At 39.5% G+C, this 17,962-nt stretch overlaps 1 protein-coding gene across 1 annotated transcript in view; it reads right to left on the bottom strand.

The window, feature by feature from the left end:
• SOX6 (SRY-box transcription factor 6) overlaps positions 1-17,962 on the bottom strand; it is a 294,444-nt gene that overhangs the window by 22,569 nt on the left and 253,913 nt on the right. The window contains exon 14 of the mRNA XM_084631143.1: positions 14,635-14,743. Coding sequence (XP_084487269.1) covers positions 14,635-14,743 — 109 coding nt within the window. The remainder of the gene's footprint in view (positions 1-14,634; positions 14,744-17,962) is intronic.

The raw sequence follows: 17,962 nt of genomic DNA, 5'->3' as shown, positions 1-17,962 counted from the left end.
TTAGAGACAAGGTGGGTGAGATAATATCTTTTATTGGACCAACTTCTGTTGGTAATAGAGACAAGCTTTCGAGCCACGCAGAAATTTGCAGTACAAACTCCCTAAAGTCATGTCTACTGTGGAATAACTGTGGGTATCTAAGAAACTCTGAAATGCAGAGCATTCCGCCAAAAGATTTTAACATCTATTTTGGAATCATTACATTAATGGCTCATTTATAGTATTCAATCCACAAATTGATTTGACACATCCTAGCATATATCATAATTCAGTGTATCAATATCAGTAATTCTCTTCTATCCAGTGTTTGCTGGTCTTACTTATTCTGTCACATCTATAATTAGACTGCAAGAACCTAGAAGCAGAATGTGTGTGTCTCATTTCTTTCTTGCCTAGCACATTTAGGGGGTAGTAATAATAATTATAATAATCAATAGTAAAGGAGTACTTGTGGCACCTTAGAGACTTAGAAATGTATTTGAGCATAAGCTTTGTATCTGGTGACGTGAGCTGTAGCTCATGAAAGCTTATGCTCAAATAAATTGGTTAGTCTCTAAGGTGCCACAAGTACTCCTTTTCTTTTTGTGAAAGCAGACTAACACGGCTGCTACTCTGAAACCAATAATCAATAGTATAATAAATAAATAATAAATGATGATGGAGAAGCAACAGCTGTAGTACGAGGGTATGAGTTCAAAGTTAATACATATTAGAAAATCTTTGGAAAACTCATAGGAATAATTTTTAAAATGGGTTGCACCTACCTATACAGGATTTGTGGGTGAAAACAGGAAAATGCTCTTACAATTTGCGTAACTGAATGGAAAAATACCCATTTGCCATTCCCTGATTTGTGTTAAAAAATATGGGATTTTGCAGTACAATAGGTGTCCATACAAATATTGCAAGCTCAAGTTTGCACGAGCATTTGAAATGTAACCTTTGATCTGTAGTTAGATGCTATATTTAAAATATAATATTTAATATTTTCAGGAACTAAGAAAGACACTCAAATACTCCCAATATGCATTCTCGTCTAACTGCTTAAAACATTAAATTTAAAGAAATAAAGAAAATTCTGTACTCTGGAAGCAAAATTTCACTTTGGATGTGCAGATGGGGCTAGATGCTCAGTGCAACTCAGTGGTGGAGAAGGAAATGGCGATAAACCAGCTTTCCATTCCTAAGATCTTGACACTGCTGGAGAACAAAATAACCTGCACTATAATTTAGAGCAGTATAAAGGCTATGCAAGCTGGAGTGGCTCTATTTGGATAATTCCAGTGGCTGAGAATTAGCCAGATTGCAGTTCTTCATCCCATCCCTACCCTGTTACCTATGCTCGAATGGGCAGAGAGAAGGTAGTATAAAGGTGGCTTTAAACCAACTGAGATTTCCCCTCTGCTGGAGGAATTCTCAGCTACCTGTGCGAGACAGCTTTGAGCTCCTTTTGCATCACTGAAGCAGCACAAAGAAGATTTAGGCAGGGCTCAGCATCTGGCCCATTGGATTTCTACTGACATGAGTGGCAGCTCCTTCCAAGAGTAATTTGGCCTTCGGAGTGTGAAAATAAATGTTTTAAACCCTGGAACTACTATACTTAATTTTTCAGTCTCATAACTTAAAAATAGGCTGAGCAGACTGACTGCCCTCAACATTTGTGACAATAATTTTCTCATGGGCTGAGACTTTCTGTGCAAAGCCTCAGCCTCGAGTTATTTTTTATAGCCTTGTTCTAAATTTCTGAAAATAATGGTTTACTATATAATGGAAATTGTGACAAGCCCTTAACTATAACTGCACTAATGGGCACCTCCATATAATACTCAGAGCATTGTAACTGTGGCTATATAATATTAGCAATTCTACTATAATCATTTTTAACATAAAGGTGCTATTAGAAAAGAATCATTTACTGTAGCACAGAAACAGCAAATGAGAAATACTTATGCTTAGCAGTAGGAAAAAATACAAGACAGCTGAAACTCCAAAGGTAACTCTTGTATAGAACTGCCAGAGTTATAATTTGGAAAGTGAGAACTATCCTGTATATTAAATATTAGTGTCTGGAAAGGAGTAGTTTTCAATGCAGTGGGAAATCGGTCCACACCCTGCATCTCAGATTATTCATCACTTGAGGTGGGCGTTGCCCCCCATAAAACTGTATGTGGGGTTTGGCAGCAACCTCGTCCATAAAGCAGCTGCCCTCAGGAAAGCAATGGGCCAAGTCCTTAAAGACTGAGGGCCTGATTCTCATCTCATTTTCAGACATTTACACTAGTGGAACTCCACTGACTTTCATGGAGTGCTTCCTGATTTATACTGCAGTACACAAAGTCAGACTCAGAACCTAGGTCTCGGCCACCTCAACGCTTTCCCTTAAATTCCCAACATTATTAGTTAATCCTTGTCAATTAGGCCCCTCATCCAAATTTCAGCTATAATCAGGTAGATGTTGAAGTGCTACAAATGGCACCCACAATTATCGGAGGCCTCCTCTTAATATCAGGCCCCATAACTCAGACATTAAGAAATGATTTCATCTTGAATTAATAAAGGCACATTTGGGGGAATATAGTTTTATCAAAGACAGATACAGATACTACCGGGAACAAGGCATCTAAGGTTTGAGCTTTCTGTAGTCTCTCTGGAAACACTTCTTTGTCTTCAGACAGCTTTCACCATTTCCTGATTTTAATCTTTCCTTTCTCAACTGCCATAGCAACTATTACAAATATTTATGTGCGACAAATACTGGCATGGAGAGGCATTCTTTCCACAGTATTTATGAGGCACTGTCACAAAAGTAGATGATGCTTTGTCATGCATGTAGTACCTGCTGTTTACACCTCAACCTAGTAGGGTGTTAAACATGTTACCTCACAGTTTTGGATTGTGTTGGCAGGCTGCCAAGATTGATTTGCTTACATTAAAAAAAAATCTGTTTTCCTTACCTCTCCCTGACAGATCCAAGTTGACCTTTTGTGAAGTTAAAAAAAGATTTTTTTCACATGTGGATTTTTGCTGCCCACCTTTTTGCAGGAACGGTTGCTTTATTACAGGCAGGTTACAGTGGGCATCATCTCAGACAGCATTAACAGCACGTTGGAACTTTAGGGATACAGCCAATGTGTCTCTTTAAGAAGTTTATCTGTTCTTTATTTAAGAGGTGTGCCCTTTACATATCATGACCCTGAAGTCTGAAATGTAAAACCAGGACACCTGTCTCTGTGTGTATTTGTACGGGTTGTGGAGGAAGTGAACAGTGGGGTTCTGAAAACTGGGGAGCAAGCTGGTAGTTGGAGATACAAAAGGCGCCTATTTCTTTTATTCATTCCATAGTTCTCAGCTTTCCTCTGACCACTTCTCCAGCTCTCCTCCACACTCTCACCTTCTCCCAGGCAGCTACCTCTCCCTCCGTGAAGCTTGCAGCCTCCCTTTCTTTTCCACAGCCAGTGTATTCTTTTCCCTCACAGGCACATTACCTATTGTTCACCCCTATACCTGTACTAACTACTGCTGCTGCAACCATCTACCTGCTCCCCGGTTTCTTGGGGACTAGCTATACCTGCACCAAACCCAAACATGGTACATTTCTTTCTCCACCAACCACTTATCCACTGAATTTGTTACGCTCCTTTGCAGTGATTGTGCCCCACAATCAATAACAATAGTGCTGACCCAAGTCAAACACCAAATCAGAAGTATCATGGTTTGGGGCGCACTACAAGAATCTAGATAGAAGACATATAGATTAGACAGTCATTGGTTGAATAGGACCTACTCCACTGAGGGTGGAATTTTCAAAGGAGTCTAAAAGAGTTAGATACTCAACTACCTCAATGGGATTTGGGTTCCTAACTCCTTTAGGCCCATTTGAATGAATGAACAGACCCTGCTGTGTCTAGCTGCAGCATGCTTGTGCCATGAGATAAAAAATGGTACTTTTCTTTGCCTTAATACAAAGAACATTTGCATTCATCACAGAAAGTAAGCCCCCATGAATAATATGATACTCTACAATATGTTCTCTCCAATAAAATAATCCGTCTTCCAGAACATATCTGTTCTTCAGTTCTATCTATTTAACCACATCTATTTGACCACTATTATTTTTACAGAACTGAGTACTGAAGGGCATGCTATATTCTGCACAAAGGATCTCTAGTTTCAGCAGTACTCCAGTAATGAATTCTGCAGCAAACTAGAGGCTGGATATTCTATGGCAGCACAAGATGCACAGAAAGGCCATTTAGGAAAGTAGATCTTTTTAAACAAGTGTATTATATTTAATGTATACTATAATTTTAAAACCCGAGTGATTGTTTTCCCATGTATTTTAGGCTTTTTCCTATTTCCATTCAGGATTCAATATTGGTGTGCCATAAAAATTGGGGACTGGGGAGTGAGAGAGTGGGGAAAGAGGAAGAAGGGGCTCTAATCACCTTCTGGTGGATGCGGGCCTCTGATCCCATCTTTCCGGCTGCCAGAAGGAGTGTGGAGAAACTAAAGGGAAGGGAACAAGCCAGTCAAGGCATGTTCAGAAGGGCTGGGTAGTGGGGGGAATGTTGACAGCTGATCATTTGCTTCCTGAAGGCTGAGTATCCTCGTGAGAAGTCTAGCTAGTTAACATGCTCCTTCTCATGGCTATAGAGCATGTTCACTGAACACAGCTAGAATTCCTTGTAAAGAAGGAGAGGCAGACAAACACAAACTGCCCAGAATCAGCAAAGTTGTCACAAAAAAAGGATTTCTGCGGTGAGGAGGAAGGTTTTGCACAAGCTATCCCAACTGGCAAATTTTGAGGCCACGCATGTAACTCTCACATCCCTGATGATATGGTACAAATAGATACAGAATGTGACAGTTTTCATAATTGTTCTTTACACCAATATAGCACTCTTCATCCAAAAGTCACCAAAATATTAAGTAATTTAGCTTCACAGTACTGCTATGGGGCATTTATGTATAATTATTCTCATTTCACAGATGGGAAAACAAGACACAGAGACATTACATCACCTGTTCAACATCAGACAATGAGTCAGCAGCAGTGCCAAGAACACAATCCATAAATTTTTACTCTGAGTCCATACTCGAATCACAAAAACTACACTCCCTTTAACAGAAGGAATTATTTTGCATGAATGAGGATCACATCTCCAGTGTACTTGTATCTTTTCTGCAGGCCTCCATCCACTAGAGGGCAAGACCCTAAAGTATTTTCTGAACACTAACAAAGCACTTGACCACAAGCCTGCAAGCAGAAGGAGCTGTTTCAGTAATGAGTATACTTGGCATACATACTACATTAGCAGGTACGTATACCAAAACATTGATTCAATATAAGAGGTACAAGACTCACACTTCAAATGACAAATTGGGCACCTATGTGAGGAATGTCTCGATTAGGACTTGAACCAAGAGAAGATTCTCAAAACCTAACAACCTGTATTCACAGAGTAGTGAACTGGTTTTTACAAAAACACAGAATCATCAAAAAGTAGAGCTGGAAGGGACCTTGAGAGGTCATCTAATCCAACCCTCTGCACTGAGGCAGGCTCAAGTATACCTAGACAATCCCTGAGAGGTATTTGTCTAACCTGTTCTTAAAAACCTCCAATAATGGGGATTCCACAGTGTCCTTTGGAAGATTATTTCAGTACTTAACTATCATTATAGTTGGAACATTTTTCCTAATATTACCCTAAATCTCCCTTGCTGCACATTAAGCCCATTAATTCCTGTTTTACCTTCAGTGGACATGGAGAACAATTGATCACAGTCCTCTTTATAACGGCCCTTAACATATTTGAAAACTATTATTTTGTTGCTCACCTCTGGATTCTCTCCAATTTATCCATACTTTTCCTAAAGAGTAACACCCCAGAATTGGACACAGTATTCCAGCAGAGGCCTTACCAGTACTTTGCAGAGCAGGACAATTACCTCTCTTGTGTTACATACGACACTCCTGTTAATACTCTCCAGAATTATATTAGCCTTTTCAGCAACGACATCACACTGTTGGCTCATATGGAATTTGTGATCCACTATAAACCCCAGAGCTTTTTTCACAATACTAGTCCCTAGTTAGTTAGTCCCCATTTTGTACTTTTTCTTCCTAAGTAAAGTACTTTGCACTTGTGTCTATTGAATTTCATCTTGTTGATTTCAGACCAAATTTCCAATTTGTCAAGGTCATTTTTTATGCCCTCCCAAAGTGCTAGCAACCCCTCCCAGCTGGGTGTCATTATAAATTTTATAAGCATGTTGATGCTGCTGATGCTAGTCACCTTGATTTCAAGGACGATGTTGACAATCACGGTTTGTACAAATGGGCATATACAGATCAATCTGGGGAGAACAACTTTTACTGCACTAGCCACAGAGACATTTGCCTAGCTGTGTTGATAGAGCTGCACATTGTTTCTGTGCCTGGCGCTGTGCCTCCAGCTGCTCAAAATGATTCTTCTCATGATTCCCGTATAGCGCAGGGCCATGCAATATGATCACTCACCAGCTGCTCAAAGGTCAGAAATGTTAGTTTTGAGCAGATTTTGATTCATAGTGCCTTTGAAGCATTTCATCTGTCCTCCACGCTTACGATTGCCGGAGCTTAATTCAGAATATAAGACTTGTTTTGATAAACGGGTCTCAGGCATACGAATTACATGGCCAGCCCATCTCAACTGGGTGCAGATCAAATGATTCTCGATGCTGACCGAACTTCCGTATTGTAAACCCAGTCCTGCCATTTGATGCCCAGCAACTGTTGTAGGGGTCGCAAATGGAAACTGTCAAGCTTTTAAATGTGCCATTCATAATAGGGTCCATGTTTTGCACCCATAGAGCTGTGAGAACAACAGCATTACAGATTTTGATTTTTGCCAGTAGACAGATTTTATGTTGCTTCCAGTTCAGTATAAGCATACTCCCCACTCCATTATCCATGTCATCAATGAAAATGCTGAAAAGTACCGGAACTAGAACAGACCCCTGCGGCTCCCCACTAGATACGACTTTCCAGTCTTACAGTGAACAACTGATAAGAGCTCTTTTGAGTACGATCTTTCAACATTTATGCACCCACCTTATAGTAATTTTGTCTAGACCATATTTCCTTAGTTTGCTTATGAAAATATCATGTGGGACTGTGTCAAAAGCTTTACGAAAATCAAGATATATCATATCAACTGCTTTCCCCATATCCACTAGGCCAGTGAACCTGTTCAAGGAAGAAATTAGGTTTCTTTGGCATAATTTGTTTGTGACACATGCATGTTGGCTATTACTTATTACCCTCTAGGAACTTGCAAATTGATTGATTGTTACATGTTAAAACAAGGTTCAAATATGGCTGCTGCTGACTCATATTCTAACACAGTTTGGCCAGCTATTGTGGATGGGGAAAAACTGTGTTAGAGCCGTACTCAAAAACAGCTGTCAGCTTTGTCTAGGCTCAAAGCGGGTTTGGTCATGTCCATATTGGCTAGTTGTAATTCAGTACTGCCAATCCCCATTGTTCAAAAATTATGAGTCAGGCCCCAAAAACATGCTACTGGGTTAGAAATCATGAGGTTTTAATTTAAAAAATTGTTCATTTTATTTTTCTTCTGGTTTTTGAGCCTTTAGGTGGCACTCAAATCACTTTTTAAAGATTTTCCTGCCAACCATGAGGGCTAGAAACTTTCCTTTTTATCTTTTTTTTTAAATGAAAGCTAGGATTTACAGATAATAATATGACTCCAGGAGCTTTAAAGAAACCAAATAATTCAAAAGTTGGCAACACTGTGTTTGAATCCTCTATGAACATCATTTTCAAACACAGTTCTCATTTCAATGTCGACAGTACATAAAGCAATAGCTCTATCACTTCATTAGCTGTTGATAGTGCTAACTTTTACAGCCATTTGCCAGGCCTTCACCCAGAAGTGGGCAAAACCATTACAACTGTTGCAAATTTTAAACAACAGTTTTGTACATTAGGTCACCTCTGAAAGGTATGTTTGTTCTGAGGTAAGCACATTTAATTTCTACCACCATTTACTGAGAGGAGACACCATCATTAAATCTGAAACTTAAGTCTACAAAGTTCTCCCATGTCAAGGTTCCTCCCCCACTCTGAACTCCAGGGTACAGATGTGGGGACCTGCATGAAAACCTCCTAAGCTTACTTTTACCAGCTTAGGTTAAAATTTCCCCAAGGTACAAATTAATTTTATCCTTTGTCCTTGGAATATCCACTGCCACCACCAAACTCTAACTGGGTTACTGGGAAACATAGTTTGGACACGTCTTTCCCCCCAAAATCCTCCCAACCCTTGCACCCCACTTCCTGGGAAAGGTTTGGTAAAAATCCTCACCAATTTGCATAGGTGACCACAGACCCAAACCCTTGGATCTGAGAACAATGAAAAAGCATTCAGTTTTCTTACAAGAAGACTTTTAATAGAAGTAAAGAATTCACCTCTGTAAAATCAGGATGGTAGATACCTTACAGGGTAATTAGAGTCAAAACATAGAGAATCCCTCTAGGCAAAACCTTAAGTTACAAAAAAGACATACAGACATAATTTACTTACTAAAGTTCTAAGACTCCATTCCTGGTCTATCCCCAGCAAAAGCAGCATACAGACAGACACAGACCCTTTGTTTCTCTCCCTCCTCCCAGCTTTTGAAAGTATCTTGTCTCCTCATTGGTCATTTTGGTCAGGTGCCAGCGAGGTTACCTTTAGCTTCTTAACCCTTTACAGGTGAGAGGATTTTTCCTCTGGCCAGGAGGGATTTTAAAGGAGTTTACCCTTCCCTTTATATTTATGACATCCCATAATTATGGTTTGTAATCTCAAGGCAGCCAACTGTAATGAATTTCAATAGTTGTATTATAATCCCCGCCTCTAAAAGAAGATACTTATAATTTCTTGAGTTTCTGGTCAATGAACCAAGTATTGCAGGCACTCCTAGAATTAAAAGAAAATATGACTCTTGGCTTTTACATGTCACGTTGATGCCATATTGGAAACACTGTACTGATCATACATGTATCAATATAGAGAGGAATTGTTGTCCAATATTATTACACTTGCACAGAGCAGAGCACTATGGATAAAGGTCTTCTGGTGTTTCCTATAATAAAAAATATTCCTTGAGCTTAAAACATGGTTGTTTTGAAGCACAAGGGGACTGTATTTGGAGTTCCTGGCTAAGAAATTTGTCTTTAAAAGGTCTGTGATTAAAAAGTCAGCATTTTAAAAACCTACTGACATTTGATAACTTAAAAGTTTTAAAATTCTGTTGATGTGAATAACTATTTGAAAGGATTTTACTCATTTTCTGAATGTGAAACTAACCAACAGTAACCCCAGTCCATAAAATAATTAAAGGCTCACTTCTACTTACTATTTAAAAATAAATATAATATTAAAAACTGGTAAAGTGATGAAATATAGTTCTTTAATGCAGTCTTCAAAATGCTACACACTCCCACATTGATGTGGCTGGCAACATAAGGGGACAGCCTCAGCAGCAAGGGAGGGAAACTCTTGCTAAGAGGCTCCAGGTACTTACTCCCCACCTCTTGGAGCCTCTGGCACCGATTGGCCAGCTGGGGACGTGGGGTACTGATTGTCAGCATTCCCCAGTTCCAGGGATATAACCTGGAGCACATGGACAACAGGTAGAGCCGCACTTCGGGGAGGCTAGCCCTGGCTCTGCCCCTTCTGCCCCCTCTGCGGCCGAATCCCCGAGACTCCCTGTCATCCCCCCGCAGCCGAAGCCCTGAGACCCCCTGGCCCTCTTCTGTGGCTGAAGCCATGAGACCCTCTGTCCCCATTCCCCAAGAACAGAGGAACCCCAGGCCAGCCAGAGCCTGACCCCCTAGCCAGCCGAAGCCCTGACACCGCCCCCCAAACCTGCTCAGAGTAGCCCTGGGATGGCCAAATCCCCCATAGACATGCCTCCCCTCCGCAGACCCAAAGCCGCCTTGCGAAAATTAAAAAAAACGCTTCTCTTCCTCTCTCTTCCGGAAGAAGAACCTGACCTTTTGCTGTGCCCCATGCAGGTTCTGGGGTGACTGAGGAGGTGGTATGTGTTAGTCAGCATCCTGGGTTCATCAATAATCTCCCTGGAGTCTAGGGAGTTTATGAATGAACCCAGGAAGCTGAATAGCACATACTGCCTCCTCAGTCATCCCAGAACCTGCAAAAATTTCCCCCACCTAACCCACAACCGCGGTCCCGCGGCAGCAGCTGAGCTAGGGGAGACAGTGTCTCCCCGGCCTATTATACCCGCCGACCATGCTGGAGCAGCGGCCATGTAGAGATTCTTTTAGTTCTGTTCCAGGAGCCCCACCCTACCCATCCTGAGCTAGAAGTGGGAATTGAGCCTGACAGATGTTGCAGGTCTATCTGACCACCTGTTTGGGGTGAAGAAGAAATTTTACCTCCCATGTAGAAAATCAGTAGAGGACCAGGGAGTTTTGCACCTTCCTCACAGCTCCTTCAAGCCACAGCAGGTTAATATGAATATGCTTAGGACCTAACTGAGGTACTTGGCTTAGCTGTTAATCTGTCGCGATTTGTCACTCATTTCCAGGGCAGTTAAAAGGATAGAAGATGACCAGGGTTGATGGGCCTTGGGCTTATGGGATCGGATCAGATTTTGAAGTCCCCACCCTTCTGGACCCTTTGTCCCCCTTATGGGGGGTGAGGTGGTAGGACTCATAGCAAGCTGAGTCCTCAGGGGGTGGGCTGAAGAGAGCCTACCCTGAGTTCCAGTTTATATGGTATGAACCTTGTAATCCCTGCTCTGAAACCACTTACATGCCTGGCATAGGAAAGTATAGGTGATGGGCGAGTATTGCGCCTCCCTTGTGTTAAAGTTTAATAAAAGTTGTGCCCTGCAGCTTAAAATCCATCCACTGTCTGCCCTCATTTCACCGCCATATCCGGACAATGCTTTTTATCACCTTCCAGATAAGAAAACACTTAGACTTTAACGCCCAGGTTTCCAAACATGGGCACCCAAAATGTGTCAGCAAAACTCACAAATTCACTTCCTGCATTCTCAAATGGGCTTTTGTACATTACAAATGGGTAGCTGTGCATCCAAATACCCATTCGCATATACAGCGGCAGAATGTGAGTGCAATAAAATTGCAGTGCAATTTTGCAGGCATCACTTAGACACTGACTTTTGAAAATTTAGCTCTAAAAGCACATTTTTGCAGGCTTTTGTATTTGTTTTAATGGCTATGCAATTATCTGTACAAAGCAGTTTATGCACAAGCAAAGTAGTTGTTTTTCAAAACTTGTGTTGCTCTGACTCTGTATTCCGCATTAAGGATTATTTGCATACAGTACCAACATAAGCATGGATAATCTCCTTGGTTTAAATGGGAATTAACTAGCAACATTGGCATTGGAATTGTCCAATTGACTTTGTGTTGGAACTGGAGGTATTGCTTTAAAGCCAGATCCTGAAGGAATTTTAGGTTCGCTTTTAATTCCTGCACACTCTGTGTCAATCTCACCAATCCTAAGGACAGGCAGGCCAATCAGAAGGGGAGTTAGATGGGAAACACAACTGCTTCTCCCTGCTTGACAGAGGGGGCAGGAGTCATGGTCCCTCTGTATCCCCATGCAGAGATTGTGAGGTATTGGAGCTTTCAGAGTTCATGGTTGTCCCTGTAATGTTATCTGTGTCTGTCTCCCCTCTACACCTTTCTTAATTCAGGGACACCCTGTACAGAACTTCCTTTCTGGGCCTTTGAATTTAGCATCAGGGAAAAAGTCTGACTGCTGCATGCTCACTCCATCAGGATTCCAGCTTTATGCTCTGGACACAGAATCAGCCTGAGTCAGGGAGCTTCAGTTGTCTCTCCATAGAGGAGAGGGGTCAAGATTTGTCCCTTAATATGTAATTTTATTATGACTTCTTACGTGTGTAGGTCATACCACATAACACACTGTATGCACTACCAGTATCATATAGATGTTATCGACTGCATCCATAGCAATCCAAAATATATCACCAAATCAAAAATGAAAGGGATAAAAAGGAACAAGAGAGCAACTAAGACAATACAAAAGAAGGTATTAAACATGCCAGATCTTAAAAGACTAACTCTGGCTATTACAAAATTGTGACACTCCACTGAGATAGTGACCTTGGCAACATAATAAAAAAGAACAAATATCACTTCTTACAAAAGGCAGGGATTAACTATGCATTTGTAGAGTTCCTTAGCAATTCAAATCTAAAATGGACAGATGAGTAAGCACAGGTTGCTATTGGCACATATGAAAATTTTGTGACATGCTGAAAAACTGGAAAGATATGTACAAGCCTCACTTATAATTAGGAAGAAGTGTAAATAGTCTTGGAGACTAACAAAAGCTGGTTGTACAGTACAGTGCTTCAGAGGTCATAGTTTAATTGTTGGCATTTCAACCATAGTATTTTCAATGAGCCACTCTTAGACATGCCATGCTGGCATCCCTCAGATAACTTGCCAAGGAAAAGGGACAAAACTTGAGAGGTATTTTAATGTCTTTTATGTACACCACTAATATCTGCTATAACGTCTACCTTCTCTACAGTCAGAAGGGGAAATAAGCAGCTCACTTGAACTCCTGCCAGCTTTTTTTTACAGAACAGCAGAAGGATTCACCCAGCACCCTCTTTCCAGAGACATCTCTCTGCTGCTAGTGCTAAGCCTGGTAACCTGAATCCTTTCATGAATTCAGATTCCCCACATGGCAACACACCATGTCGCAACTGCCCCACAAGTTCTAAATGGAGGAGGGGTTACACGTCCTTAAGCTGGCACAAAAGTTACATATGTAAAGATTTTGTTCTTGTATTATCCAGTAACAGGATAGGCTGTCAGTACCAGGGTATGTCTCAAGACACTAGCTTAAGCACGCTAGGGAGAGGAAGGTTGATATGGGGAAATGAACAAAACCAAGGAAATACTAGAGAGAAGTCCTGTCAGAAAAACTAGTTACAATATATCATCTGCATTTGCACAGAGTGAAATTAGGAGGCCCTGACTTGATACTGTTCAAGAAATATGAACATGTAATGGATGAAATGGAGTTTTGAATTAATTTTAAGATTCATTGCTTCCAGATATAAGGAGGCAAGCGATCCGATTTATATTTCTTAACTTTTTAGAAAAAATATTCAGTTTTCATTAAGTACAGTGTAAAACATTTATAATTATAATGCAGTGATGTTATCTAGTCCAAAAACAGGACTGGAGTTATTTAACTAGAGAACCAAAAAACTGATTTATTAATATTGTCATGGATTAAAAATGCCAAGATTTGTTCACATGATTAGTGGTGTCATTTTATTTATTTATGAGTAGAGCTGGTTATGAATTCTCTGTTGAAATATTTTTCACTGAAAAATATGATTTCAGTAAAATCAACATTTTTAGCAGGAAAATGCTGATTTTGAGCAGAAAAATGCTGATTTTGGAAAAAAAATTCCATTGGAAAAATCTAAATAAAATATTTCATGTTGGTGTGACGTTCATCACCATCTCTCAGGCAACCACAATGTCTCACGGGATTTGTAGGCCGAGTTTTTCATACCCCCATTCTCCCTCATGGACTTGATATCCTGGAAGGATTACATTTTCCATGATGCACTGTGGCTCCTCTCTGGCTGAGCTGCCACGGTGCATCATGGGACTCCCATGATCATCAGGAAAATGCAGTGTGACTAGAGATCCCAGTCCACAGACAATCGTGTTGGAAGAGTCATCTTAACTTCAACACCCATGAGACACTGCGGCAGCCCAGATGGATGTAGGCTACTGTTGAAATGTTTTGCCTGTCTGAATAAAAAATTTGCTGAACTTTTGTTCCATGAATAGTTTTGATATTGCAACTTGTCACCTTTTGGGAGAAACACAAATGTCAAAATAGCAGTATTTCCTCTGAGATAGAAAGTCTCCGTTTATGAGTGATCTGGACAATTATAGAGTATTTTTGAAAATGCATGTGATTCCTGAGAGCTTTATTAATTTTAGAATAAATGATTATTTATCTACAATGTCTTTCTGTAAATAATTTATAGATTATTCTCCATATATTATTCTCCTGTTCAGAAAGAATCAGAGAGCAGAAACAATTCTATGTAACTTAGGTGGCCAACCACAAGCAACAAACAGTAATGGAAGGGAGCCGCTAATAAACAACCTATAATACAGTCCGGACACATTATCACAGCTGTGAAATTCAGGTTCAGTAGTCGAAAACCCAGGCTTACAATGCAGTGTGGACGCTCAAGCACCGTCTTGGAGACACCAAGTCAACAGACCTGGGTCCCACAAGCCCAAGCGCGATGTGCAATGCAGACATATCTCAAATGGTGTTTCAGGATGGCTCAGAGTATACACTGTAAGGTATCACCATTTTTGTTTAGTTTTTTTCCCTGTTCTTTGCTGTGTATATGTTACTATCTGATAAAAACGTGCAAAATGTTTTAAATTTGTGCCCAGGAATTTAGCTGCACCCTAGCCATTAAAGATAGTAGGAGACACTTAGCTATGTGTCCATTCCATGTCACATTGTGGGAATTAAGGAAGCAGTGTCCAATGTATTCATAACAGCAACTCACCCTCTGCATCTTCTGGCCTTGTAAGGTCAATGACTCCTGGGCCCAGTTTTCCATCTTCACTGGGTTTCCCTGTTAACTGTGGGCCTAAATTCTCAAAGCGTGTTCTTTCCTGGAAAAGACAAGAGATACTATTAATGCTCCCTATAGCCTATTCCTACTTGCATGTCTGTGTGTATGTTTATGTACAGACATATGCCTTTTCTTTTATTTTCCTGAGTGAATTAAATGAGCAGGTTTTCATTAAAAGTGTAGTTTCGAACATAAAGTTGAGGGCTTCATTTTCATAGGTTCGGAGCACCCAGAGCTCTCATCAATGTCAGTTGGAATGATGAGTGTTCAGCACTTCTGAAAATCAGGCCCTAAGGTTTAAATGTGAAAATGTACATAGAAGCTTCCAAACTAAGCTGAACTGCACCTTTATAATGTATAAATGATGGTACATTCAACCGCAGAAAACTTTTGGCAGGAAGCAGTGCTGATCTATGCTGTACACTTTGTCTTTCCACTAAACTTTGTGACTTAAACTGGAAAAAAAACAATCGACATTTGAGAGACACTAAAATTTAGAACTTGAAAGAAAAGTTCCTATTAAAACATGCTGCTAATTTAATGGAAAAAGCACTTTTTTTCCACTAAGAGATCCAAGTTTGCATTCGTACCCCTGAGAAAACACAAGTCTGAATTTTATGCAAGAGGCTTTCAAAGACAAGTATTCAAAGAAGGAATAGTAGATGACAGAATTGATACTATTATTTTGTCTAGGAATTTCAACTGAACCTCAATGGGAATTGAAAAAGAGAGAGGATGGTGCTTGCTCCTAGAAAAACACAAAGCCTTTGAGAGCTGGAGACCTGCACAGGAAAGCTGGACCTGGCACTGTAAAATGAAAACTAAGGGAGGTATTTATGTGTTAAACCAATCTTCAATCAAAGAACTACAGGGCAAAAGCACTACAATTGACAGTACAATATTCCTTCAGAATGTGAGTCTCTGTAGTACTCTGTATCAGTAGCTAAGTGTTCAATGGTTATCATTAATTTAGCGTTCTCATTTGAAGGAACACAACGTGTTTTCCCTCTTGCCTTGTTGTTACTTCTTCAGACTAAACTTGGTATTATGTTGTACCTGTGAATGAATGAAACCTTGTTGTTCATTACTATGAAACAATATTAAATGTCATGTCAGCCTGAATTTACAGACGTGAAATACCAGCTTTCAGCTCCACGAACAGTTTCTGCATGTTATACTTAATGCATTATGCAGAAGTAGAGTGATGATTGCTGTTCAGTCTATTGTTCAATGACCTAGTTCTGTACTGAGCATTTTAGACATAAGAAGAAAACATCATGAGTTTTCTCTCCTGCACAATGTTTAGAAACTTAGAAATGTTCTTAAAGACCAAACATACAATTACTTGATGGCTGTTGTGCCTCATTTGTTCAATCTCAGTTCATTTGTGCTGTCTAATCTGATTATTTTTGAATATCATTATATTTCTACAATTAATTCCCATTAGCCAAATTGTTCAGGAAGCCTTTTGATTCTTCAGATCATGGAATATGTTTAAATCTACATGGGAAGAAAAAACAGCACAAAACCGATTCACTGGGTTTACTACCACAACATGCAGCTGAGGAGTTTCAGGTACTAAGTGTATTTTTAAAAGTTTCTTAAAATCTGCCATCCATCTAACAGGTTAGCTTTGCATTTTCATAATGGAGTAACATTCTCCATGTATTGAGTTGTTTTTGTAGTGTAGCTTTCCTATATAATGTATCTGTTGATGAGGGAACTTAAGCAAAGAAGCTTAAATGAAAAGTAAGAGTTCTAGACACAGAGAAGCAATGTGACTTAGAGACAGGCAAACTAACACTACAAGACCAACCATTATACCCAAAGATGTTCTATAATCTAACAATAATCCTGTACCATCAGAATGGAATCTGCTTTGCTGGCAGATAGGAATGATTTTTTTTCCAAGTGTTCCTTGTTCCATTGTTGAGGGGTTAGTTTAGATTTTCATAATTTGCACTCAAAATAAAAGCAAAAGTCAGTACTAAGAAAAACAGCTTTTAGCACACACCATTTCTCTTTCCAAATATTTGCATTAAAGCCTTTTCTAAAGGAGTGTTAACGTGGCATCTGCAGTATTCTTGGAAGAACAACCGTTAAGTATGGTTTAGAAGAAGGAGAAATATCTTTCTACTATTAAAATCAACAGAACCTGCTGTATATCCATATGTACATTTGAAGTATCTTTCTCGTCATTCATTCCCTTTGATTTTTTACCAGAAAATATTCTCTGTTAAAAAAAGGGGGGAAAAAAGTTTCTGAAAGAATATCAATATTTTGACATAGAAGGAGAAAAGGGGAAATTACACGATAAGGGCAGAAATAGTAAGATGAGAAAGCTTACACAATAATAATACCTTTTCTTCTAAAAGAACTGAAGTCCACTTATGATTCAGTAATAACCTCTGGTTTTCAATTCATAGGAAAATAGACCACAGCTATTATTTCTCAATATATACATTGGAAAGCCTTTTTAGTCTCTGATTTTTTTCAATGAAAAATATTCTTCACAGTGATGCTTATGATATCAATATTTGGATGAGGAATTAGTACAATTTATATGAAATGCTTTCATGAACTTAATATTCAAAGGGACACTCACCTGTTTGAGTCCCAACCTTTTCCTTTCTTTTGGGCTTATCCTAGTAGGCTTCACATCAACCAGCTAACACATGGTGAAACCACTACTTACCTTGTTTACACTATGATTTTAAAAGGGGTTAGTTAGTTATACATTTTTAAAAAACACCCTTTTTCCTAGTGCAAACAAGTCCTAAAGGAAAATTAATTCTACATAGCCTATATCCACATAAACAGCTACATGTACATATTGTAAAATATTTTTAAAGTGTGTGGGTGTATATATATATAAGCACATACGCATTAACAAATAAATACACACACCCATTACATCCACACACATATGTATGTGCAGCCGGAAATATATATGCCCATGCAAGCTATGTTTACATATATTTTTGCTTCTTAGACACACAGAGCTAATTTGTTTGTATGTTTTTAGTTAAAGTGTATCTTCATGGGATAGGGTGTGGTTTTTACCTCCTTTTCAAAAGGTAATTTTGGAAGTCTAAACAGGTAGACAATGTCCTTTAATACTGTCTGTGTGTCATCTGCTGTAAATTCATACAAAGCTGTTCACTTTAAATTGTGTAATTTCAAGAAAGTGCTTAGGATATGATCCTGTAAATCTTTACTCATGGGAGTAGGCCCACAGAAGTCAATGGGACTAAAAATT

Source organism: Lepidochelys olivacea, assembly GCF_965140295.1.
Source record: "Lepidochelys olivacea isolate rLepOli2 genome assembly, chromosome: 6".
Classification (NCBI taxonomy): Eukaryota; Metazoa; Chordata; order Testudines; family Cheloniidae; genus Lepidochelys; species Lepidochelys olivacea.
Note: the sequence above shows the minus strand (reverse complement) of the source record. Positions and strands in the feature narration are given on the sequence as shown.